Source organism: Cavia porcellus, unplaced genomic scaffold (assembly GCF_034190915.1).
Source record: "Cavia porcellus strain 051 isolate PalLab524CR breed Dunkin Hartley unplaced genomic scaffold, mCavPor4.1 scaffold_1, whole genome shotgun sequence".
Classification (NCBI taxonomy): Eukaryota; Metazoa; Chordata; class Mammalia; order Rodentia; family Caviidae; genus Cavia; species Cavia porcellus.
Window position 1 is genome coordinate 239,752,793 of NW_026947484.1, and position 27,632 is coordinate 239,780,424.

The 27,632-nt window shown below is 44.2% G+C and overlaps 1 protein-coding gene across 11 annotated transcripts in view; it reads left to right on the forward strand.

Moving 5' to 3' along the window:
- The window catches only part of Ldah (lipid droplet associated hydrolase), a 133,927-nt gene that overhangs the window by 60,459 nt on the left and 45,836 nt on the right, over positions 1–27,632 (forward strand). Inside the window, exon 7 of one of the 11 annotated variants that reach the window (XM_063232004.1) lies at positions 67–17,369. The exons of the other annotated variants lie outside the window; for them this stretch is intronic. Coding sequence (XP_063088074.1) covers positions 67–177 — 111 coding nt within the window. The 3' untranslated portion in view covers positions 178–17,369. Of the gene's footprint in view, positions 1–66; positions 17,370–27,632 lie in introns of those variants that run through there. 11 annotated transcript variants of the gene reach the window in all.

A 27,632-nucleotide genomic window follows, 5' to 3' on the forward strand; every position in this document is an offset into this window, starting at 1 on the left:
GCCGGATTACCCACTTGCACAAGCCCTCCTGGAATTTCCTTTGCTCTTTTGTCTCTTGGTTAATAGATACAGATAAATAGGACAGAGACAGGGAGAGCTGGTGGCTGCCTTATCGTACCTGTTACGTGGACCTGTGTGAGCACGTGTTCAAAGAGTAAAAGGGGACACAGTTTCTGAAATGAGTGCCTGCGAATCTGGGATCGTCTGGAGTTCCAACATTACATTGCACTTGCAGTCTTCCATAAGGGGATATTTAAGAGCAGTTCTCAGCCAGTCCATAGATAAGAATCTCATCGGTTTTGGGAGAGTATTTTGCAAATATTTATGCCTAGGGGCTGGAGGTTTAGCTCAGCGGCATAAGCACCTGCCTTGCAAGCAGGCGGTTGTGAGTTCGATCCCCGGTACCGATAAAAAGGAAAAAGACAAAAAAAAAGAAAATATTTATGCCTCTCTCAGAAGTAAAACAATGTATCATCATCATCAACATCATTAATAGGCCAACAATACAGAAGACAAATCTTTAGTCTTGAGTCTGGCTTTTTATATATTCTTGACTTGACAGCCTTTTTGAGACATTTTGTTCCTTCACACATACTTCTTGGGTGCTGCTATGTGCTAGATGTTAAGTGACGAACTGAAGTCACAGAGATATATTTGAAGTGAGCTACAAGAGACTTAAAACAAAAAGCTGCACTTTGAGTAACAGTGTACCATTGAAATGACCCACAGGATAGATGTGATTGGCAAAATTATTTATTCATTCAACGGACATAGTAAGGACTGTCATGTATCAGGCACTGTACTATGCTGACATCCGGTGAATAGGATGGTCTTTGAGGTCCGAGAGCCTGGAGTGTGATTAATAAAAAAAACCAGACTAGCCAACGGTGGTGACAGCTGTCGCCTGCTGCAAGAACTGGGAGTGTGGGAACAGGCAGCAGTGCTGTCTCACCTAGTAATTGTAAGGCGGGGAGGAAGGGACCTCTCATGTCGCCTCTTTGTAGGATCTCAGGTTTTTCATCCCGCATGGTAAAGTGTTTCCCAGAAGGTCTCGGAGCTCCTTGGGAATTTGCTCCTTTTCCCGCCCACTTGACTGATCACTCAGTGTGGCCCTCAGAAAGAGAACAGCTGTAGTCTTCCTCCCAAATGGAGGTTTTTAATTTTCTTCAATTTCATTAGGAAATGCATTTTTCATTTCTAAGTGAATTCAGTAAATTCAAGATTATGTTCTAATTTGCATTATTGCTTCTACTCTTCGGGAGTTTTTCTAGAAAGCGTGGTTTAAGACAGAAGGGTAGGCTTTGCTTTTGCTTTTTGTCCTGGATGTGGCTTATCGTGTCTTTGGTGCCGCTGAATCTCTGGCACCGTGCTGTGTGATTAGCAGCTCTCTGGCTTTCTTCCTTTGTCTTTGTGGTTTTCGCTGCTGCCTCTTGGAGGTTCCCACGTGCACACTGCTGTGAGCTCTCGCTCTAGAGCCAGCACACTTAGATTCAAATACTTCAGTGACCTTGGACAAGTTATTGAGTCTCTACCTCAGTTTCCTCATGTAAAATAGCACTAATAATACATCCAGAGTATCTTTGTGAGGAATTATATCAAGTATTAAATAACAGTACAAGTATTGTCTACTATGATTATTGCTATTATTATTCTACAAGTATTATCTACTATTGTTATTCTGGAAATGACACTAGAATCATTGGCATGGTCACTAGATTAACTACCTTATTTGTTGTCTGCTGCTGTGTATCAGGTTGCCTCATAGCTTAGCACAGTAAAATCATATACATGTATGAGATTATAATACATCTAATTATAGTCAGGGCTTACAAAGGAATAGATTTAATACAGGACACATTATGTTACAATCCTATAAATTCACCCAAAAGTCAAATGCAGAGAGTACAGGAGGTCTGGTCCACATACTAGAGACCCAGAGAATCCAGCCAAGGGCCTGGATCCCACAGCAGTGTCCTGCATGGGTCCAGCTGGAGGCCAAGAGCCCACGACAATGGCTCATGCAAGTTGTATCAAGGATCTGCACTGGGAAGGCCCAAGGTCAGTGGTGGAAGCAAGAAAATCTGCACCAGTGGGATGAAGGATCTGTGTCAGCAGGCGAGGGGTCTGCACTGGAGCCCAGAAGTGATGCTCAAGGTAAGGACCAGAGCTCACAGCCATCCTCAGTGACAGCAAGAATCCAGCTCCTCCAATGGTAAGAATAAGTGAGTTATCCGGAAAACCAGCGTAACAAGCTTGCCCAGGAGAACCTACAGCATACACCTTCCCTCCAGGTCTCCTTTTAAGCTGTTGAAGCAGTCCTCAGCTGGGCCCGCCACACCTGGCACCATGCTGACTCAGTTTAGATGGGTGTTACAAGCTGATCATTAGTTAACCCACCACGGAATGTGATCAGAACATGCAGTGAATGGTCAAACTTTTCAAATTTGTTACCCTAAAAGACATATTGTCATTAATTTTCCTCAAAATACTCCCCTTTGTCATGGCTTATATCTAGATATCCCCTCCAAGCCTTGTGCACTCCTAAGTGAGGCTTGTCAGAGCAGGCTGGATCTAGGGTGTGATGATACTGGGACTAGGGTCGTGTGATAACGAAATCGGTTTGGCATAGTTCTCCGTGTGGATGACGGGAGCCCCGCTGGGGCAGGAGGCTTGGAAGGCCTGGGCGGATATAGAGGGGCAGGAAGAACGCAGGCTGCAGCTCGCTGCCTTCCTGCCTGCCGCCTGCTCTGCCATGCGCTGCCTCCTCTGTGATGCCCCTCTGCCATGCCACATGTGCCAGACATCAGTAACAACAGCAGAGCAGAGCACAAGAGCCACCTGCGTCTTTACTGAGTGACTCTCACACGGTGGTTCTCGTGTTTACATTCTTGCATAGTGCTGTAACCGCGCCTGCGTGTTCACCTGTGCGAAGTCGTGGTTACATAACTGCATCCCACTGTGCGCCTGCGCGAGACAAGCAGGGCCACTTCTGCAGGTGTCCTTCGGCACCCTGAGCTTTGAAGCATTCTGAGTGGTTCCCCACAGTGGGCCAAAGCAAACCTTTTCTCCTTTTGCTTGTGGGTGTCGGGTATTTTGTTTCAGCAACAAGGAAAGTAGCTAAGACATCCTTGCTTCAGATACACTTACGGCATCATTCTTGCCGCTTTCTTAAGCAGTTCTGGAATCCTGTTTTGTGTGTTAACAAGGCAGGATCAAAAATTTGGTGAATGCTGCTGCTGAGTGCCACTGAGTAGAAAGCCAGGCTCATGATGTAATGTAATATAATGATGTGTCCTCACCCGCTGCATTTACAAACACAGCGCATTGAGACTTCCGGCTCCTCCCCAAAGTCAGAAGGACCATGAAAGGTGAATGTGCTGAATTGATTCAGGACACTGAGACAGACACAACAGTGCACCTGAAGACAGGAAAGAAGACTTCCGGAATTGTTCAAAAGTAGCAAGAGTGATTGCTGATTGTGTTCAAAGTAAGAGAAAACATTTTGAAAGGAATTAGTTGTAATACGTCTTTACCGTAAAAATCTAAAGAGAAAGCGCTTTAAACATTCACCATACATTTTGGACACACCTCATACTCTGTCACAGTTTCTGGTCAGAAATCTAGCCACAGCTCAGCTGAGTCCTCTGCTTAAGGGTCTCTCCCGAGATTGTCATCAGCCTGCCTTCACGGCCTCATAGGAGGACTGACCTGAGGTCTGCTTCCAGGCTCGCTGTGTGGTTGTTGGTGGGGTTCACTTCCTAGCAGCTGTTGGACCGAGGGCCTTAGTTCATCCCGGGCAGTCGGCTGGGCCTGACGTTCCTGATCGCTGGCTTCATGACAGCAGACTGGTGAACGCTGGGGAAGGAGTCTGTTGGCAAGATGGAAGCCACAGACGGTGACTCAGTTACAGCCGTGACAGCGCACTCTCGCCGTTCACGTTGGCGTGAGTCACCAGGTCCAGCCTGCACTCACGGAGGGCAGGTACACCACGGTGTGAACTCTCAGAGGCCAGGGACACTGGGCACTGTGTCGGAAGCTGCCTGTCCCTCTGCTCAAAAGCTGGATTTTCATCAGTGTGTACAATCAAGCATGTAGCTATAAAAATGTACGTAAGTCAAAATATTGAATTTATTTCCTGCTAGAGACATGACTTATCCCTGTTAAAAAGATTCATTAAATGGATATGAAATAAGAACTTTTTGCTATTAGTTATTATTTTGTTTAAATCGTTGTAAACATTAAAAGGGGCACTGTGTGAAGTAATAGCAGCATTGCTGTTCAGTACACATGGGGAGATACTCATCCTCAGGCCGGCCCGCTCTTGTGTTCATCCCAGGCCTGTCTTCAGTGTCGCTTTCTTTGCCCAGCCCCTTTCTGCTTCTGGTACGTGGTTTCTCTTATGTGTGTCTGAAAACAGCTGTGTAACACATCCGCTCGCGCCTTCTTCTCTTTTGGTCTTGCATTGCAGTGTCCTTGAGAACGAAGTACAGCACTTCTTGCAGTTAACGCCTCCCCTCATAGCTTAGGTTCATTACCGAGTAACTCCTGCATTGCCTGCGGGGTTCCCGCCGTGGCGGGAGCCGCAGTGGAAGGGACCAGGTGTGGCTCCGTGGTACCGCATGTGCGCAGCATGTGTGGAGCTCGGAGTGTGATCCCCTCACCAAGAGGAAAAAAAGGAATCAGGGAGGGAAAAGGAAAGGAAAGAGGAGGGTGTGAAAGAAGGGAAGAAAGAAAGGGACCAAAAATAGCAATGAAAAAGATGAAACACAAACTTAATTTTTGGAGATGCAACTCATACTGTGACCACAGAGTTTTTAGAAAGATGTGAAACTGTTTTATCTTTATAAAGAGAATTCACTAGAAAATGATCATGTGATAAATTGTCCATAAAGTGCACCCTTTGGGGGAATGGCAAGAGGATGGGGCATCTGCGTGGTTGTTTATTAGTGGAAGCCTTTCTGGTTTTAATTAACAGCACTGTTAAAATCCTCCCGCCTCCTCCCTCCCCGGTTAAACACCTGGGCCGGTTCATGTGAGTGGCGTGATCCCTGCTGAAGTGTTGAAATTTCAGTGTCTCTGGGCTGCTCCAAGACAACACAGGGCCTGCACGCCAAAGTTAGCACGGCACGCTCCATTTGAGACGTGCTTGACAATCAAGTAAGTTTGTATAAGCCAGAGTTTTGCAATTCCTAATCATTTTGCCAAAAATAAGTTAACTGTTATGTTTTATAACATATGAAGTGTGATAATGAGAAACTTGTGTTTCCATCTATCCTGTTATTTTTACTGGAATTTTTGACTCCCGTCAGGTTTTGAGGACATATTTGTAGTTCAGTAGCAGAGCTATTTGGTTTTGTTTTGCTTCAGTTCTTTGTAATATTTTTGTAACTAATTGTAGGCAGTTTTGGTCTTATTTTAAGAACGTACTGCATATGTCAGCTATATTATCTGATCAACATTGGATACTAAAAAGATTACTTCTTCAAAAAACTGATATTTAAAAATTTTGTTTTTTCTTTTTATAAGTTTGGTATATAGACCTATTGAAAATTTTCGGATATTTTACCACTCACTGGAGTCCAGAATAGGGAACTGGAAAGGCAGTGTTATGGAAGATTGCATGGTTGTAGTTGTTATAATTTATAATAATCACACTTGTTTTTAAACTCAGAGGACCTTAGACTTGATGTTGGTGTTAGATATAATCAGCCCATCTTTCATTTTATAGGTGAAAAGTGAGAGGGCCTTGTCAGGAATCACTGCTGGCACCGTCGGAGCCCTGGCGTGGGTTATGCTGTGGTTTGATAAGTGTCTGCCAGAGACCCCTGTTGAAGGCTTGGCCACCACTCGTGGCACTTTCCAAGGGCCGTAACCTGAAGGAGGAGGGCCTCGTGGGAGGAGATGCTGTCACTGAGCATCACAGCAGGAGCCCTCTCTTCTTGTCTTTGCAGCAGCCATCAAGTAAACAGGCCCCTCTGTCACATGCTCCCCGTGTGATGTCTTGTGCCACCAGAGGCCTAAACACCATGGTCCAGTGGGCACGGACTAAAACCCCCAAAACTGTGAGCCAGATAAAAGCTTCTCCTCTTTATATGTTGATTATCTCACAGTACCAGAAAATGGAGAGACACAGGTGTGCTTACACCGGCTGTGGGTGTAAGAGTCTAAGGCGGTACCTGCTGATGGCTCTTCCAGCTGTTGGATGTTAGTGAGTCCTCCTGTGCCGTGACTTGCATCTGCAGCGTGCAGTTAAAGTGGCTGTTCCCCGTGCCACATCAGGGAGTAGGATGTCCTGAGAACGCTGTAACAATTTGGAGGGAGGGGGCAGCTGACATGGAAACTAAACAGTAGTAGGAGTAGTTACCTCCTTAGTTACTCGTCTTGCTGCTGAGACAGAGTAACAGGCACCCCAGTTAAAGGTCTCAGTCCATAGTCAGCTGGGGCCAAGGGAGGGAAGTGGACTGAAGGGAGTCCCAGAGAAACAGTTCATGGCTTGGCTGGCTGCAGCGGCGGCAGCAGCAGCCTGCCTCCCCATCACATTCCTCGGGACTATGAGCCTGCTGATTGGTACTGCTCACAGCCAGGGTGGGGCCTCCATCATCCACGCCCAGAACTATGCCAAACCTGTTTAGTTACCTACACCCTTAACCCAGCACCACACACCCGGGATCCAGCTACCTCCAAAAGGCCTACCCATGAGCACATGGGGCTTTGGTGGGGGTAGGGGGATGCACAGATATAAGACGTAATACATCCCTTTGTCCAGAGTCTGCTTTCTGTCATTATCATGCTCCGATTGTTTAAAATGTGCCGTCTGGTTTTGCCAATCTGACTTTAGTGCCTAAAGTTTAAGACTAGAGGTTAGCTAGAGCCTGCTCTGAGTTCTGTGGTAAACTTGAGATAATACGGAGGAGGGAAGAGAGAAAAGGAGACGATTCATCTGTCATAGTAACACATCGGGTGGCAAAACCACCCGGCTGAGCCTTTGGATGACCCAGAGGGACCGTGAGGAGGCATAATCGCTGCAGTTTAAGCCGTAGGGTCCGTGGGCTCGTGGGTGGTGCGTTACACAGCACTGGTAAGGGAAGCCGGGTATCAGAGCTGAGTGTGGGAGAGGCCGAGAGGCTGAGAGCATCTGACAGCGGGTGTTAGGCTGGAGGTCGGGATGAGCCTGAAGGGAATGCTTCCGTGAAACAGCGGCCGGAGGCGCAGGAAGCGAGGTGGTCAGTAAGACAGGTCTCTAGGAGTGCGGCCGTGCAGCAGAAAAGACAAGATACGGTGAGGTCAGAGAACTTTGTCCCCTGTATTTGGAGAGGAAAATTTAACATTTACCGAGGGAGCACAGGCAGATATTGAAACTGGAAGGGAAATGGGAGCATCTGTTGTGTCAGTTCTCCTTCTGATCACCTGTCATACCCATATACTTGAGAACTAGGAAAATGAACCTTTCTTAATCTTTGCGTCCCTGTAAGTGTTTTTCTCTGGTGGGGGATAGCACATGTGACTTACATTTGGTTTTTCTTTCAGGTTAGAAGCCTGATGAAGTTTTAAACTGATGTTGCTGTCATTACTAATAACAATTCTGTGTCATGTTCATTTGACGCTTTTAAAATATATTCACATGAATGAGGTCATTTAACAGTTAATTTTTCTCGCCTTACAGTGAAACTGAGATTCTAAGGGTTTTGTGTCCAACCTGTATGTCGATTATGGCGAAGTGACAGAAGGGCACTGTTGTTTTCTGACTTTCCCATTATTTGCTTTCCAATTGAGTTGATTAGAAAGTTTATGATTATAGATGGCTACAGTAAGTTACTTTCACAAACCTCTAAAAACTATTTAGCCTCAATTTAAAAATTCTGTTGCTATTTCTTTAATACTTTGATTCTTCAAATACATAAGGAGGTCTGTTAGTGGAAGGCAGGTGTGTGCTTAGGGGGGCACTAGAGATGTGGGGGGGAAATGACAGCACATGGTAAGTGTTACGGAGCAGGAGACAGAGAGCCCTGGGCAGAAGAGGATGGGTCACAGCCTTCGAGCTGACCTGGAAGGAAGGAGACGTTGCTGGGAGAGGACAGACAACTCTGCAGGCATAATTCCTCATCAGCTGTCACTTGTCTACACGGGACCCATCAATGAACCCTGATGTGTGAAATCACAGAGATCACACAGTCTGTGACTAACTATTCTATTTATAAAAGACTTCATTTCAGAAAATGATAAATCTACTGAGGAAGGTTTTGTCAAATGCAATGAAATACAGTGATCCTAGTGACTTACAAAGGTATTTAAGTATATACACATGTTTACCTGTGCACACACACCGTCTTGTCTGAAGCACCTAGGAGAATCTTTGCTGAAAACAACACACTTGGGAAGTTTCAACTTTTCAATTTTAGCCATTTTTTTATTATCTGTATATTTTTAAAATCCTGAAATTGCTTTCAAAGTGGAAAAATTATGTGGGTTTTTTTTTCATCTTTTCTAGCTAAAAAACTAATATATTTTTCTCAAACTTTGCAAAAAAATATCACCTTTGGACTGAAATGAAGCATGGAAAATTTCACCATAATGGGCTAATTTTTTGGAAAGCTGCAAGAAAGTGAAACTGGGTTTTATAATACAACATTTTTCCTGCATGTCAATACTTAGTACTTTATTTACTGCATTTCATCTGAGAATTTCTGAATGCTTTTTATATTTAAATGCCAAGCCACTTAAATATTTGTGTGTCCATGATGTTCAGATGTAGGAAATGTCTCCTGTCTTTTCAATTTTTCGTAAGGCGGCTTCCCGGGCTCAGGTAGGGGAACTGACGCAAAGTGGCTAAGGACCACATAGACCTTTACACCTCCTGCCTGGTACGTTTTTGTCATTACCTGTTCCTGCCCAGGAGAGTAGGCTATCGCAGATGACACTAGACGTGGAAAGCATGTCTAGCATATGGACGGCAGCTGCCAGGGCGGTGTCGGCTTCGCCTGGGATCTTATTAGAAATGCACGTTTCAGGGCTCAGCTGTGGAGGGCGGGCACCAGTCAGTGCTGTGTCCAGTGCTGACCATTCGGTCAGGTTCAAGCTTGAGAATCATCCACTGAAGCTTTTTGAAAGAGTAAAGCACAGAATGAATGAGAATGCTTTTGACAGTTAAACGTGTCCCTGGTCTTTCTGTGATATACCAACTCTGTCTTCTAGCACCTCGTGGAAGCAGGAGGATGCTAGTCACTTTCTTTACAGGTAGTTTTTGTATTAATGTTCGCTGGCTCTTCCCTGGCACTTAGGAACCTGTCCACACACCAAGAATCCCTGCTAGTTCAGAGTAACAGCACCGCCAACCTGTGTTTTGTCATTCTCTTGAGTTACCAGAGTCAAGCCTGGTATGGACGGGCACTAGACAGTATTTCATTTTCATCTCCTTGAAGTCTTTAATTCCAAGATTGATTTATCCATTAATTATTTGTGGCGCAATGGATTGAATCCAAGGCCTCACACATGCAGGCAATCGCTATATCGCTGAGCTACATCCCCAGCTCCTGACAGCCAGCGTATAAACAGAGGACATCAGTTCTGTCAGTGGAAGCTGATTTAAGCTCTTCTGTTTTGATGCAGGTCCTCAGCCTTGGGTTCTGCACTAATCTCATCATTCCTGCAGACTCACTGTCTGTGGCCTTATAACATTCAGAGGTTATTATCCTGGTGACAGGTATCTGCTCTGTGGCTCAGGCCTGGCGTAGTTGTAAGGATGGGGAATTTGAGCATAGCCCAGGGCAGCAGTGGTGAACCTTTTAGAGCTGTCAGTAATCAGCCCGCTGCCCTGTGGGCGCCATCGGTCTGCTACCATCGGCCTAGGCAAATTCACAGAATTTAAAGGTCTGTTCAGCAACAAGTCATCTCAGTGAAACACGTAGCTATGTAAGCCAGTATGAAAGGAGAGGAAAAAGATGTCTTAACATGGACAATATAAAGTTTTATTGTGAAAACCTTTAAAAAGAAATAAAGTAGTTGTGTGATAAATCTCCAAATGCCCAGTATCCAGAGTAATAGAGCCACTAATACTTTGTTAACTTTGTTCCATTTTTTCTTAATGACTTCCAGGTAAATTATACCCCTCTTGACGTTTCATCATGAACTATTCCGCTGTGTGTCTTGAGCAAAGGACATTTTCCCTTGGCGCTGCCTTGTCATTGTCACGCCTATCAAGGTGAACGGCCGTTCTCCGATATCACCCGTTACAGTCCATACTCAGATTTTCTGTGGCCCCCAAATGTCTTTTAATAGTTGCCTTCCAAGATTCTTCTTTAAAAGTTTATTTCTAATTATAAATTAAAAGTAACTCCAGGAAGGCAGGGGGGAAAAGTCTTTAAAGAAACAAAAAACAAAGGCACTGTGAAAGCAGTGTCCGGAGAGACTGTGTACACAAATTGTTTTTATAATGTGCCCCGTGGCTTCCTAGAATGTGAAAGTAGCTTGCAGAATAGTTGAGATAGATGTCACTACACTTTGCTTCAGAGACACTAGGTGTAAGAGTTCATTGTTTTAAAAGGGTCATATTGAGGCTGACTTCTCTGAGTTGCTGTGCTTAGACTAGAGACAATAATGTAGCATCCCCTCTCCACTTCTTCAGTGAAAAGAGAGGAAAGGAACATATGTATCACACATGTTCAGAGTGAAGACCATTTACATTCTCCGTGAGGAGCCTGTGCGTGTAGACAACACATCTTGCCCGCTTACAGTTTACCCCAGACGTCACTCGGCAGTGTTGTTTATGTCCTGCCTCTGCAGAGCATCGCTTGAGCAGGCGTCATTGCGACCAGCTGATTCTTGTTCGTGTGAGACACACTCGTCTGCCTGTTTGGCTGTTAGGTACGGGTGGCCTCAAGCTTACGGGTCCTCTGCTCAGCCTCCTTACTGTTGGTGTGACAGCCGTGTGCCACACACCCAACTTACCTCGCTGTTTATGTCCACTATCTGTTGCATGCTCTTTTACTTAGAACATCGTATCACCTTTGATGTTCGTTTCTAGTGAAATCTAGTAAGAAGTTCTGATTGTTTTGCTATTTGTCTTTATTGGATTTGTGAAAAATAACCTGTAACTTTGTGCTACAATCTATAAAAACTCTTGTGGTAAATGCATTAGATATAATTTTTATACTTCTCCGGAACTTGGTGATATTCTTTTACAATACAAAATGGTCACATTTGGGACACTGAAACTGAGTAGGAAAGAATTGCCAAAAGATGTGCAAAAGAAAAAATAAAAAGGGAGAAATGTTAGCATATCAGAGAGGAAAAGTCAGTGTTACAGAATGAAAAGTCAAAAAAAATTTCCTTATCATGAACTATTCATAACGCAGAAGTGATTGAACTTGAAAGAAGAAACAAAACTAAAAAAATCCAGTAGCAGTTGATGTTTGTAGTAATTTTATGGGTGGCGTTGACAGTTGATCAACATCTAAAAGTCTGTCCTATAGTCAAATGCAAGGAAAAATAGTATTATAAACTTTTTATGTACCTTCTGGACCAAGCAATATGGAACTTGTTTGTAATTTTTCAAACAAGGAAATTCCAACAGTTATTTATAACTTAGATTAGATCTAAAAGACCAAATAATTGAAAAGTACAGGATAGCAAATCACCAATCAAATATCCATCATTGACATCTTCACATCGTGGTTAGCATTACTCACAGAAAAAGAAAAAGGCCAGCATTTCAGAATAAAGTGTGTTGTTCAAGAAAGATAATAATACAAAAAAGAGTTTGGAAAGAAACTAAATGGTACTGTCCAGATTATAATGTTACATTATGTATTAAATATTTGAGGATATACTGTTCCTTATAAATTTGATAAAATTGTCTTTATATTTCCTGTTATGTATAAAAATTAATGAAAAAGTATGCAATTTTTGGTCACCCCATATTTAAATAATTGGACTGGTAGGTGGTTAATTCCTATTTCACCTGCTTCCCTCCTGTCTCCAGGTCTCCTTCCTATCTGAGAAGGATTTGAATTGTATTCACATTGTTACTTATTAGGGTATGTTTAAGATATATAATCCCTTGGGTATGTTTTAAGGTAGTTAAGGTATATAATCCCTTGTGTATGTTTACAGTACTGAAAGATCAAATCAGTTTACCGTGGTGGTAGCTAATCCTTTCACCAACTCCGTGAGGATGCTGTTGTTTGATTTTATACAAGAGGAAACTGAGACTTAGAAAGGACGTAAGTGACTCAGTCAGCGTCAGGCAGCCAGTGAGCAGCACTGCTGGGGTTTGAGACCACGTCTTACCCCCAGAGTCCATGCTGCTCACTACCTTCTACTGTAAGGAATTTGTAGAAATGCATCAGATTCTCAGATAAGGAGGCAAAGAACATGGCAGATAACTCGCTAAAGAACTAGCTAATAAGATATTCCAAAAACCTATATCCCTGGCCGTGTATGACACAGTGATAATTAGGTGGTACACAGGAGTATGTAATGATTCTATGTACAGAGCACGTAGTGCTTACTAGTGTGTATTTTTTTTTTTTTTTTTTGGTCTTTTTTCCTTTTTATCGGTACCGGGGATCGAACTCATGGCTGCCTACTTGCAAGGCAGGCGCTTATGCCGCTGAGCTAAATCCCCAGCCCCCAGTAGTGTCTATTTGATGAGCAAACCTCAACAGGTATCAAAATTAACTGCTACCTTTGCAGAGCTGCTTGTTTTTTGCTTTTTCTAAGAGTAGAAAATTTTATTGGAGAAAAGGAATGGGGAATAGGGATGGGGGAATGAATGGGGAACAGGAACAGCTCCTAAGAGTCAGGAGGGTCCCCGAACGGATTACCAATGAACCCACCTCAAAAAGGAAATTTTATAGTGAAAATCATGAGGCAGGTTCAGTGTGGGTCAAAATTATGATCAGCCAATAAGATTGCAAGTACAGTTGCTTAGGTAATACTGATCTAATAGTAGCAATGGTGCATGCGTGACATCATTAATCTTGGTCAGTAATCCATAGTCTTATTCTTGTCTTTAGTCTCGGCAGTCTTAGTTTAGGTGGGAGAGGATGGCCCACCCCTAATGAAATAATGGGCAATCTGGAAGGGTGACAGCCACCATCCCAAGCCTCTGTCCTTCCCTCAGGATGTAGTGGAGCTAGCCATTGTGACTGCAGTCTTAGGTGCACCTGCGACCACAGTGCAGATGGATTCTCGTCCTCTCACTGACTGCCTCCAGGACCAGCCCTGCTGACGGCCTACTGTTTTTCTACCTCCTCTAACTGTCTAATACTGCCCCACCCCAGAAGATGCATCCCTGCCTGTGGTTGGGGGAGAGGGGTGAGCTTCTGTCCGGCCACTTTCAGCTGACCTGGGTATGTGGAGGGGGAACCGCCACCAGGGGCCTTCTGTGGAGCCCAGAGCTTAGAAGAACGAGTTGTGTTGTGTGTGTGTGTGTGTGTGTGTGTGTGTGTGTGTGTGTGTGTGTGTGCTTATGCTCTGAGGGGTCTGAGCAGGTGACTACCAGGCAGAGGAGAGCAGAAACAGGTTCACGGAACTCTGTGGGACTTCCTTTTTGTAGTTATTTTTCATTACAGCCAGAAACTTCTTTTAGATCTGTTTGTAGACATGAGGAATGAGAATGTGATCTCTAAGGGAGGGAAGGCTCGTCAGTGCGGTTATCCGGCGTATGAAGTTGTTTTACACTCACTCACTGCTTCTAAGGAAAATCTGCGAACAGTATGCAGTGTTGACCACAGACAGTCCCTGAAGTGGAAAAAGCCTAGCAGGCACTAAGCGCAAGATGCTGCCCGGGAGTGAGATGTGGCCGCTTTGAGACCCACATTGCCGGCCAGCTCAGGCGATTTATGTTCGGTTGGGAAGAAGCGAGAGACTGTCAGGTATCAGGAGGTGTGTGGATGCCAGGGTAAGAGCGTAAAGCCACAGATGCCCTGAAGCCTTTTAATGGCACAAACTCTGAAGTTCTGTCCCTTCAGTACAATGAGGTTTCCAAAAACTTCTTCAGCTTCTTGGCCCCCTAACTTCTCAAAAACCTGTAAATAACTCAAGAAGCTATCTCAGCGCTCCTCTTTGAGTTTCCTTTTCCCCATCCGGGCCTTCTGGCTCTGGTGCTCTCACACGGTGTTTTTAGTGTAACAGGGTGGTTTGTTTGGGGGGAAAGAGGGAAAGGAGGGTGGGCAGCTACTGTGAGGTAGTCGGGGCTTCAGAGCTGGAAACCTGGGGTTTGTGACCTTTGTTATCTGGAAAGCTTTGGAACTTTAACTGTCCCTTCAATGTTACCTCTTACAGTGGTATTTCTGGGACTGGTTCCTTTTCATTCTGGAAACTGCCATATTTCCACACTGAGAACTTCTCCCTCACATGTAAGCTTTTGGAAATGATTGTCTTTGTTGTTTGTATTGTTCCTGTTTTGTCTTTTAGTTGAATATGATAAGAAGCGTGAAATTTTTCTCCAACATTATCTTCTAACTCATCTAATTAAACTCTTGATGTTAGCATTCATGCAGATAGTTTCCAAGGAATTTCTTGATTTTTTGTTCCCTCTGTACTTTTTTCCACGGGTCTCTTTCTCAGGGAGCAGATTTTCAGCCCTTTGTCTTGCATTCTCTATTTCTGATTTTCTTTTTTCCACATTTTGTTTGTGTTGCTTTATCATAACTGAAACTTTGCTCAGCTCTCTGATACCTCTATATTATCTAAATCCATTTAAGAATGAGGCATTCACAGTGCTGGGAGGTTTTGTGTGTGAGTGCATTTTGTCAGCTGCTCAGCTTTACTGAGGCAAAGTGGATGGGTACCCTGACATTTTTTGTGTGTGGTATTACCCAGTTTCACTCTCTGGATGATTTTCTTTCAGTTTTTCCAAAAGTGTTATCTTAGCCAGGTGTAGTGGCGCTGGCCTATGGGGGCTGAGGCAAGAGGATCACAGCTTGAACCCAGCCTGGGTGACCTAGTGACTTACCAAGATCCCACACCGAAGTAACAAATGAAATAAAAAGGGCTGGCAGTGTAGCTCGGTGTTCAGCTCCCAGTGTCAGGGCGGAAAGTCTTCAAGGCTGTTACCTGAAGTGAGCTGCTCGAGGGGCTGGCACGGCAAGCGAGCCGTGGCCCTTGCTCTCTTGGCTTTTCCCCACTTCTCACGCGCCCTCCTTTGCCCTGTACGCCCAGGGCTGGCCGCTCTCCTTTGGTTTTTACATGGAACAGACTTCCAGGCTGGGCTGGCATTGAGGAAGGGGTGAGACTGCTGCAGACTGTCTGTGAGGGGTGTGGTGCACCTGTGAGCAAACCAGGAGAAGCACTACTTGCCTTGAAGGGTTTATAGTCTCCTGGGAAGAGATGGAGACAGGCATGAACGTGAGCAGGTCAGTCTTTGCAGGGGTGAGAGTGTGGTGGCACCCACCCATCATGCCAGCGCTCAAAGGCTGAGACAGGAAGATGCCACGCGTCCCAGCCCAGCCTGGGCCACCCAGTGAGTGTGAGGCCAGTCTGAACTACACGTGAGACCCTTTCTCAGGAACCAAACCAAAAAGATGATGCCTTGGTAAAGAGTGGTTGGTGGAAGTGCCTCGCCCGGGGGATAGAGGGCAGTGGTGGGCTGTGAGCGAGTTTCTAACGTGTTATTTGGAAGTCACTGCAAAGTCCAGAGAGTTGGAGGAGTAAGACCAGGATGGAGAACACTGTGCAGTTTACTCAGGCCGCGGTTCGCCTCATTTGCTTCATCTGCTCATTCTCTCCCTCTTTCCCCTTTCCTGTCCCCCACTCCTCTCTCTCTGTGTACACACAGATCTGGTTAAGGTTACGGTGAGGGTATCTTTCCCCATTAGCCCGTCCTTACGTGTATAGCTTTTTCGCGTAGGGCTGTTCTCCTTTGTAACCACAGTACGTGTTTCAGTGCCGCTTAATCTAGCGTTGCTGTGATGCTTTAGTCTGCCTGCCATTCTCCAGCTTGGTCTTTCGACCTGCCGATACCCGTTTTGGTGTTTTGCCCTCCGCTCTGGGATCCAGTCTGGAATCGGGTATCGCATTTAATTCTCATTTCTCTTTATTCTTATCTCAATAGCATTCTTTTTTTTTTTTTTTCATAAAACTGACATTTTGAAGAATACAGTTCCTTTTTTAACAAAAGGAAAAGAAAACCCTCAATGATGTTTGTCTTTTGTTTCCTCACCATTACATTGAGGTTGCAGTTCTGGGCTGTGAAACTGTGTAGGTGGTACTCTGGTCTTCGTAAGATCACACCTCTGTGGCACAGAATGTTCAGGTGATGTAACTTTGATAACTCAAGTCAAAATGTTGTCCAAAATTTCTCTATATGCTATATACTTACTAGTTTTTTCCTACTAATTAATAAAATGTGTGAGGAGGTATTTTTAAGTGTCCTGGTCTTCATCATCATTTCCCTAGATTTAACATCCATTGTGTATCCTGCCTAATCTTTACGTGACAGCTGCAAAATGGCCTTCTCACCCCAGCATTGCTCCACGTGGATAGTCAGCCTTCAGTCTTCCGTAGAGATGAGCTCTGCTTTCACATTTATATTTGCATTTGTATTTATCAACATGGATTTTTAATTTTATTTACTAAAAGTATGCTTAGGACATAATTAGTGATTTTACTCACAAACTTGCCCCATATTTGGCCACTGGGAACCACCTCACTGTGGCCCCAGTGTTAAGTAAAGTCAGCGGGCCTCCCTGAGAAGTAACTCCCACACAGGCCTCGCAGGGCACCAGGATGCCAGGCGCTCCTACCGCCAAGGCTGGCTGGCCGGGATGTGCCTGTTGAGAGAACAGAATGCAGGCAGGAAGAAAGAAGGGAGTCTGGAGTCCTGGCAGCTCCCTGAAAGGCTTCGCTTTTTTACTCTAAGTGAGCAGAACGGGATCCGACCTAGCTTTCAGCAGGAGCGCCCACCCTGCTATGTTTGAAGTAGACTGTAAAAACGAGAGAGAGAGGAGGGAAGCCAGCAGTGAAGCCATCGTGACACCTCAGGTTGGAGGTGATCACAGGGAGCAGCTGAGCTGAGAGGAAGTGGGGGCCTGAAGGAAAAGCCGAGGGTATCCTGCTTGATTCATAGCACAGTGTGAGAAAGGAGGAGCCCAGGACGACTGCGAGACTGCGTGGTGTCAGTGTCGGGCGGGCTGAGAAAGGGAAGGAAGGGCCAGCGCCCATCAGCTGAATGGCGGAAGACCAGAGGGATTCGCTGTGGGGAAGGTCAGAGTACAGTCTTGGCATTCCTTGATCGAAGTGATGTGTGGACCTCTCAAGTTAAGTGGAGAGGAGGAAATTACAGTAAAAGAGAAAGGAGAAAAGAAGCTGGATGTGGTGGCACACACCGTATCCCAGCACTCTGGAGACTGAGGCTGAGGAGAGCAAAAGATCTAGCCCCATGCGAAGGCCAGGGGTTCAGTCCTCACTGCCACTCAGAGAGGGAGGGGGAAGAGAGGGCCGGGAGGGGAGGGAGGGGAGACAAGACCGGGGGTCCAGGGCGTCCACCATCAAGTCAGACTGAAAAGAAGAAGGCAGAGGAGTGAGGGGTGGGGGACAGAAGTGCCCTGAGTCAACCGGAAGAGAGGGCCCCACTCTGCGGGAACGCTGTGCAGTTCCATAGGTGAGGCCCAAAACCTGACCGTTGGCTTTAGCAGCGTGGATTATCTTTGCTGAACTTGAGCAGTTTTGGTAGAGTGGGAGAAATGAAAGATTTTCAGCCAAGGTGTCAGTGCACAGCCTCCACCTTTAGAGTTTCTAAGAGGTGAATGAATGGTCTTTCTATTTCTATCCAGATGTAAATAGAATACTTTGCCTGTTGCTGACAGTGGAGGACCCTCTGCAGGCGCTGGTGACTCAGCGGCTCCTCCGTCTCTCCCATTGCTGAAAGCCTGCTATCAGTGTTCTCTGGTCTGCTCCCCACATTCTTTTCCTTTTCCTTTTACATTTTAAAAAATTACTTTCATTTTCTTAGATTTCGAGAGAGAACAGAGAAGATAAATGAATGGCTTCAGTCTAATTCTATAAAGGAAGTCAGTTAAAAGACTACAGACTTAAGACCGGACACTGTCACTGTGCTACGTTATATTTCTTTTTGTTGCCTCTGTGTCTTCTCCACATCCTCCCTCTGTGTTCTGTAGTCCAGCAGAAGCATTCCAACATGCCTTTCTACTTCAAGCAAAGCAGTGAAACATGCCCTCAACCACACGTGCTGAATTGATTGTTTGCATTGTCAAATCCAGGTAGCTACATAGAGGTGTGTGCTTACTGAAAGGTATCCTATCAGTGTGGGGCTTTTTACTTCCATTGAGGATGTTCTAGCACCTTTCCTTAGACGATTGTGCGAGATCTGACTGTAGGAAAGGAAGATAGTTACTCAGTCAGTTTAGTCCAGGTTTGAGCTTACTGGGTAGACAGCTGGCAAAGAATTCCTGAACGTTTTCGTAGTGAAAGTGACAGTTTTTAAAGATAAGACAGGAGCCAGAGGTTTAGCTCAGCGCATAAGTGCCTGTTTGGCAAACGTGAGGTTGAGTTCTGCCCCTCCCCCCAAAAAGATGAGAAGACAGAATTGGAGTTTTCGTTAGTTTACACAGTGCTCAGCAGTCGTAGTTAAGGAGGAGTAGAGGCAGTGGCACAGAAGTCTCAGCTCACCACGTTATTGCAATGCCCTGGGAGCAGTCCCGGAGACTGGCTTAACGTCGAGGTGGGGAACCAGGTCGACCTGATGGATTCTGCGAGTCGCCTTGAAGGGTCAAAGGACACAGCTTGGGATGAGGAAGACAAGCTTGAAACAAGCTCTCACATTGCTGAATTTCCGGATTATCTGGAAGTGAGACTTCTTGGCCACAATGAAGCCACAGGTCAAAAGCTGTCAGCAGCATCAGAAGGTAGAAGCAGCAGGAAAGGAGCTCTTCCCGGGCCTTCCTGGCAGAGCTCAGCGCTGTGGTGCTGGTTTGGCCTCCAGACGGTGGAGCGTCTTCTACTGAAGCTCCCAGGTTGTACGGTACGGGCTGTAGGGATGTACCGTAGCAGCCTTTCGGAATGAATACCTTGTCCTAACCCCTGATGGCTATTCGGTTTAAGACGTGTGTGTGTGTGTCTGTCTGCTTCAGTTCTCCCGTGCAGTATTTCTGTCCCGGACCTTCCCATCTGTTTCTGTCTTGTCTTTCTAGGACTCATTTAATAGGACAGCACTTTCCCTGGATGGGGTCTGATTTTCTTTCCATTTGCTCATCTCCACTTTCACGGGGATTTCCTCTACTCCCAGTCTTCCAGTCTTACTTATTTTTTTAAATGAGTAACTTTTTTAATTTTTAAAGAATTCTATCTTACTTAGTGTTCTATTTGTATTCTACTCTTCATTAACATTTTCTTATCTATAAGCAAATTATAATTTCTTCTAATCCTTCATCATCCTTTCCTCTAAGTTCCTTTTCCTAAATTTTGCTCTCTGTAAGCTTTACTCTAATGCCTGCCCACACTTCCGTACCTGTAAGTGTGAAGTTATTTCTCAGGCTGGGCTTGTGTCCTCCCCTATGGAAGTCGGCTCTTTTGTCAAGGACCCCAAACATTAGGCTTATTTTAAGATGATGAGTACAGAGGTGCTCAACTCTGGGAGAGACAAAATTCCATTTATAGGAACAGTGTGAATTCTTACATGCTGAGGTACTGCTGATGACCCCCAAGCCACTCATAAAAAGGCTGCGATCCAGCTATGAGGATTGCTAATCTCTGAAGTAATGGTGTCTGTTTTAGTGAGATTTGGTTTTTTGGCAAACATATATATCAATTTAAGAGCCAAAGAAACATACGGTTTTTTTCCCCCTGGAAACTAACAAATGACAATCTTTCAAATACATGAGAGTGAGCTCCATGAGGAGCCTCCCTGGAGTGTTTACCCTCCTAAGACTGGAGGCGTTGGTATTGTTAATTGTTACAGATGAGTTCTAGCTGTCCTGAAAATGGAGGTTGTTTGTTGAGTGATTTTTTTTTCCCCAGAGGAGAAAAGAAAACATCTTTACCTCACGATAAAATCCAACACCACATTATTTTACAGTGATCTACAGGAAGACTCACAGGGTCTATTTCCTAACAATGTGCATCTTCCATACAGTAATAGTATTCTGGGTGATGACCTGAGATTGTTTCTTAACTTTCTTTCTGAAGAATGATTAATAATAATAATAAATTAAAGAAATATAAGTGCCACAATAGTGTCACTAATCCCCACAAATGTATCCAGTGAAATAAGCCCCAGTGTGCATGTTTGCTTTCCTGTACTGTTCAAGAAAACATGACTGTTGCTTATTACTGTATTAGATAAAGTTCTCTACAGGTACAGAGAATATTTGTACAGTTGTGTGAGGGCCTTATTAGGTGGGCTTTTGGGGTCGGAGGCAGGAGAGTCCACAGTGGCTGCAGCATGCGGGAGACCGGGAGAACCCAGGAGCAGCTCAGTCCAGGAGACTGGAAGCCAGAGCAGGCAGGGTTAAGATCGCAGTGCCAACCCAAGGCCAACGGCCTGGGAGCTCACTGGAGGCTCCCGGTGCAGGTCGGCTTTGTAAGGCTGCAGCAGCTGCGCAGACGAGAGCTCTTCAGCAGGGAGCACCTTTCCCCCTCCTTTCCCCCTCCTTTCCCTTTGCTGTTCCGTCTAGGCTGCAAGCCTTTAGTTGCTGCCGTCTGTATCTGGGGGGATGTTCCACACCTCAGTTTCACGCCTCCAGATGTACCCAGATCTGTGTCTCGTAAATCTGCTAGGTATTTCTTAATCCATTCACTTTGACATATGTACTAGTCACTGCCTCATTGCTGCAACACAATACCTGACACTTGCCATTTGCAGAAGTTTATTTTGGCTCACGGTTTCCAGTGGGTTTAGTCCATGATTAACTAACTCTAAAGCACGATGGAGGGGCCTGGCCGTGGAAAGCTGCTCACCAGTGGCTGCCAGGAAGCAGAGAGAAGGGAGGAGCCAGAAAGAAGAAGACACCCAAGTCATGCCTCCAGTGACTCCTCGTTTGACCAGGCCCCATCTCCAAATGTAAGACTTTTGGGGGACAGTGTGGATCTAAGCCGTAGCATTCTGCCCCTGGCTCAACGCTCAGGGCAGCTTTCAGTGAGATGTGAACTGTAAAGGGCGTGGGCAGCTCTACCACTGTGGCATGCTGGTTGCCACCCACATGGCATCTCTCTGAGGCTGGCTCAGCTCACTGCCTGTGACTTTCCTCAGCAGACTTCCCACGTCCTAGCATGCCCACCTTCCCGGGGTCCCCCTGCTCCTTCACCTTCACGCTCACAGCTTCATACACCGCCCCCTCGAGGCTCCTCGTCTGACTTCAGGCTTTCCTGTGAAATCCAGGTGGCAGCCTCCATGACCCAGTAACTACATTCTGCATCGCTGTAAAACAACACCATGCGGATGATGTCGAAGGTTTGCAGTGTCCTGTCCCCTGTGCCTGCAGTAGCCTCTGAGAGCCTGGGTGGCTGAGCATAATGAAGTGAATCCTGGCAGACCAATTTCCTAGGTGGCCCTTTTCAAGCAGGGGGAGCCAGAAGGTATCTTCTTAAATGAAAAGTTTATAGTTTTGCCCCTTTGAACTGTGATGGGTGAGGTCCTGTTGATTCTTGAGAGGACTTCAAGCCATTTTGCCCTTTGCCTGTCGTCCTGATGCAAAGTGTAAAGATTACTTTTCCACCCTCGTTGCCGTTAGGGACAGTTGTATTCAGAATCCCATGGAGTGCCTTCCTCACTGCCTCACAAGAGTGTAACAGACCACAGACTGTTTAGCACAATGCTTAGTCGGTGAGAACTGGTTTTCTCCTTTGCCATTGGAGAATAACAGATGCATTAGATGGAACTTATACTTTTTCTAGATATCATAATGATAATTTCCATGAAATTTATAGTCCAAATTTGGTAGGATAAGTCACCTTAAAAAATGTTTATTCTTCATACATAAACCTGCTAGCAACAACCAAAACCAAACCACACTTTGTGTGGTCCTTCACACAGAGCACTTGGTTTCTTTTTAATGCTGGTCTTTTCAATGACTGAGCTCTGCTTAGCCCTAGCTTTAGAGGTGCTTCCTTTCTGGACACCAGCAGATTTTTTCAGATTGCTCAGCTCTGATTTTTGGCCCCATTCTCACTGTAAGTGAGATTCTCACTGCAGTGTGCCCATGCAGTACCCATGCTGCAGGCTGAATGTTGGCCTGGCCTGACGTTTCTGCTGCCAGATAAATTAGCTGCCTTTTTGGTCTTAGGACATGGGCAAATGAAGACCAGTTTTTAACACATGGCCTCTACTCCGATTACCAACAGGGCCTGTGTCTGCATTCCCAGCAGTACTCTCGTCCTCTGACCTCCAACCAGAATCACTCGCCAAGCCTGGCTGATGGCATTGTAACTCTTCCCTAGCCAGCATCTCCAGGCCACTCTTCCACAAACAGATCCACAAAGCTTCTAAACCACACGGTTAGATACAGTCACAGCATGTGGCAGAAGAGACAAACCAGTTCTCACCAACTAAGTACTGTGTAAGCAGTGTTTGGTCTGGCTATAGTTTTGCAAGGCAGTGAGGCATTCAGAGTACGTATTATAACTTCCTTCTTACTGTGGTCCATTCCCATGATTTCAGAGCGCACTTCAATTCTCAATTTGTTACTGATATAGATCAGCCAACCATTACCCCATGCGCTTATGTATGTTTAGTTTCCTTGCATGCAGTTTTGTTTAATATGGGTCACGGTAAAGGATCATTTATAAAAGTAATGGATTGCTTCCTGTTTCTGCCAGCTGATTTGGTCATTGTGAAGTTCTTATGTTTTGTGGGTTATATAACTAGTGTAGAATCTATTTGTACATTTTTAGTTTGACAGTGACTGAATTAACTGTTTATAGTCTCTAAATCTTTTGAGAACATTTTAATAAACATAAGGAATTTGCTCATTTTAAAGAGAATACATTTGAAAGTCAAATGAGTAATTACCACGTAAAACTAAAGACTTCTCGGAAAGCAGATCATCTCCATTTTTGATGTACTATAGGTTTGCCAAGTGGGGGAGGGGAGAACAATAACATGTATCTCTGGCTTTGCTACTTAAAATGTTTGTGGTATGTTTTAGCATATTTCCCTGTGCTCATAAACAGTGTTCAATAGGATAGAATTTAGTTTTTATTTTGCTAATAAAGAATTTGTACCTTTAGAGCCCTAGTTTTAAATATTTTCTCATATATAAATAAATGCAAACGGTTTTTTCTACGTTCTAGGCAGCACTTAGCTTTCACTTTGTTATTCTAGGATGTGCGAAGTGATAGCCCCTGTATTTAATTTACATTTCACTTGTCAAAGATGCTGAGCATCTTGTACACCAGTGCCATTCAGATGCCTTTTTTGACTATTCATTTCCTTTGCCTGTTTTTCAACCAAGTCACTTGTTTTCTTGCTGTTGAGTTGTGTGAATTCCTTTGTATTTTGGGTAGTCGTCCTTCTCAGTGTATGATTTGCAGATACGTTGGCACATTCGGCAGGCTGTCTCTTCAGGCTTCCTTGGCTGTGCAGTGCTTTTTAGTTTGATGTGGTCCCAGTTTGTCTGGTTTTGCTATCGTTGCGTGTCTTTGGAATATGTCAAAAAACCATTGACCACACCGGTTTCATAGGGCTTTCCCACTATCGTGTAAGAGCTTTAGCTTTAAATCCTGGAGCTTTAGCTGTAAGTGCCGGGAATGTGGAAAATCTGCTGAGGAAAGTCACTGTAGGCATTCTGTATATGATACGTTAGAGTGTTAATTTTATTTGGATGTAGATATCCAGTTGTCACAACATCCTGTATGGAAGAGATTGTCCTTTGTCCACTGTGTGTTTGTGGCACCTTTATTTGATTATAAACAGGTGGAAAACTTCCTGTTGGATTCTGCTGGTCTGTGTGTCTGTTTTCATGGGAGTGCTGTCTCAGTCATTTGTCCTCTCCTTGCTGAGACAGAAAACCCGGCACCCCAGGTGAAAGGAGGAAGGGTTTATTTAGCTCACAGTTCGAAGAGGTTCAGTCCATAATCAGCTGGCTGCAAGGCAGGGTGGCAGGGCAGAGGGGCAGCAGTTTGTGGTGGTGGAAGACAGCAAAGGCAGCAGGAACCCCTCACTGTAGCACCTACCAGGATTAGGGTGGTGCCAGTCCAGTCGGTGGGCCGACCCAGCAGCCAGCCACCCTCAGCCCCAGCACTCTTAATCCCTGTGTTGAACCATGGATCAGGAACACTCTAGTCTCGACCACCTCTGGAAAAGCCCCGCCTGAATTTGCATGAGGCTTTGGGGGGACATCTAGACACTAACTGTAGTAAGTGTCATGACTACCGTAGCATAATATTTTTACTGTTATTTTTCTTTTTTGTAGTGTAGGAATTCAACCCAGGACCTTGAGCGTGCTAGGCCAGCACTCTGCCTGTGAGCTAAGTTCCCAGCCTGTGTAGTGTACTTTGGAGACCAGGCAGTAATACACCTGCAGCTTTGTTCTTTTTGTTCAAGATTGCTCCGGCTAGTCAATGTCTGTTGTGATTTGTTTTTTTTAGGCAGGGTTCACTATGCAGTTCAGGCTGGCCTTGAACTCCCAGGGATCCTCTTGCCTCGGCCTCTCGCCAGCTGGGATTACAGGTGTGCACCACCACACCTGGCCACCTTTGTGACTGTATATGTATTCTCTGTTTCTTAGGGAAATTTCCCAGGAATTTTTGTAGGGTTTACACAGAGTATACTGTTTTTTGTGTTTGTTTTGTTTGTCTGGTTTAGACAGGGTAACTCAATTTGTGGCGCAGGCTGGCCTCAAACTTGCAGTGATGCTCCTGCCCTAGCTGCCTAGTGCTGGGATTTCAGGTGTGCACCACCACTGTCAGTTCGTGAATATTTTTAAATATTCAGTCCACAGAATTTTGTCTCCTTGGTTAAATTTATTCTTATTATTTCTGTGTGTAAGTTATTATTAATGATTGCTCTCTTGATTTCTTTCTTGGATAATTCCTTATTAGTGTGTAGAAACACTGCCGAATTTTGTATCTTGCACCTGTACTGTATTAACCCTAATGGATTTTTGGTAGAATACTGGGGTTTGCTATATGTAAATGCATGTTGTTTGTAAACAGGCGCGATCTGCCTTCCTTTTTCTAGTTTGGCTGCTTTCCATTTCTTCCTCCTGCTTGTCCTGTTTAGGACTTCTAATCACTGTGGACTAGAAATGGTGAGTGTGGGCATCCTTGTCTCACCCGGTCTCAGAGGAGCTGTTTTCCGCTCTTCACTGTTAAATATAATGTTAGCAGTGGATTTGCCAGGCGCAGCTGTCAGTAGAGCGGCATTTCTTTATGCTGAATTTGCTAAGACTTCTTTTTGTCCAATATTTTTTCTGCATTTTTGAGATGATCATAAGATTTTTGTCCTTCATTCTGTTAACATGAGGTTTCACATTTATAGATTTGCATTACTTTATTAACTAGATTTTGCTATTAAAAAGATAGTAAGAAATGAAAATTAGGAAATATGGGGGGATAAAAAAGCTTTAAAGCACAGGCGGACCGGGCTTCTGGCTCAGCGGCACACGCTCTCACCCGGCAAGTGCGAGGGTGCGGCTTCCGTCCCGCGCTGCTCCCACCGGCCTGGCGAGGGCTCAGTGGGACAGCCGCCACTCATAAAGCTTTAAAGCACAAAGAAAAGCTTGAGGTTTACATTTTGGATCCAAAATATTAGCAAATACTTTAGATGAAAATGTATTCACTATACTAAATTATGTTAAAAGACCAAGACTGAGACATTATATAAAAGAAAAAGCCCAGCTATATCCTGTAAATATGGGACGACAGAAATAGAGTAAAAGAGTGACAATTTTTATGTCTCGTAAATTCTAACCAAAATAAGCCCTAAAGGAAAAAGCATTACTAGAAATGAAATTATATTACTTCGTAATTATAAAAGGTTTATTGTGTCAGGTACAGCAGTCAGTATCAGAAATGAGAGAAGTGGTATCATTACTAATAATGTGGAGACTGAAAGGATATTATGAATAACTATGCCAATAAATTTGGAAATTGAAGTGCACAGATCCACAGAAAAAGATAACGTCTTTTTTCAAGAAGTAATATAAAGCCTGAATGGGCCTAAACTAAATAACTTGAATCTATCAATAGTACTCTCTAAAAATGAAATTTTAGGTTCAAATAGCTTTATTAGTGAGCCCAACCAAATATTCAGATAACAAAATAATACTATTATCTCACTAAATCCAGACAACTGGAAAGGCCATATTTTCTAAGTCAGTTTTTTTAAACTTACGAAGTCTTCACATTCAAACCTAGAAACAATAATACACAAAAAGAAAGCTATAGATCACATTGACTCATCAACATACAGAAATCTTATACAAAATATGAGGAAACCGAATACAGTGACATCAGAGAATATGTACTATGGCCAAGGTATGTTTTTCTCAAGAATGGAAGGTTAGTTTCACATGGAAAATCAATATGATAGTTTACCAAATTAATAAATGAAAGAAAACCACACAATCATCTCTCTATATAGAGAAAGTATCTGATGAAACCCAATATCCATTTATGATTTCAAAAAGCAATTACCAAACTGGAACTAGAGGAGAGGTTTTTTCCTAATCCAATAAAATACATCTCTAGAGAAAGTTCACGTCTTATGTTACCAGCTAATATAAGCTATGACATTGAAAGTTTTTCTTTTGAGGTTAGGAGCAAAAATTCCTTTTCAGCATTTACTTAAGGATTAGGCCAACTCATTAAGAAAGTGAAATAAAAGATGTAAATGTCTTTAAAGGTGGACGCAACACTGTTGGTACTTGTGGGTGATGTGAGTGTGTACTTAGAAAATCCAGTGGCAGCTATAGAGATGTTATTAAAACTAGTGAGAGACTCACTAAGTTGTCATTTGTATGCGTGTATCAGCAACAACCACTTAGAAAAATAAGTTTTTAAAATATTTTGTACAATAATGTAAAAAAATTGCAAATACCTTATACTCCAACAAACGTCATTCATGATGACTATAGGTAAAATGTATAAAATATTTAGAGACACAAAAGATTTATTTAACGGGAAAATTACCCTATGTTCCTACACTAGAGAACCCAGTGTTACAAAAATATAACTAATAAAGATATACCATGTACAGTGTCTTGGTTACTTTTCTCATTGCTGAAACAAAATACCTGACACCCAAGATCAAAGGAGGAAAGTTTATTTAGCTCACAGTTTGTAGATGTTTCGGTCTATAATTAACTGACTCTAAGACAAGGTGGCACATGGCAGAGGGGCAACAGTTCATGGCAGCGGAAGACAGCAGAGCAACAAGAGACAAAGGGAGAGAAAGGCGAACCTCTTTCTGGCCCTCATATTGTGTGCAGGCTACCCAGCCAAGAGCGGGTGTAGCACTCACACTGAGTCCCAGCACTGGACCATGAATCAGTCACAATCTCTAGAATCAGCCGCTTCCAAAAAGCCTGCTCACCCCATGACTGCATGAGGCTTTGGAGGGACATCCAGACACAGCCATAACACGCAGGAACCTAAAAACCTCAGTGAACATAAACATATACCATAACATAGCTAAGATTAAAAATAATGAAAATTGGGGTAGGTGAATTAGAGGA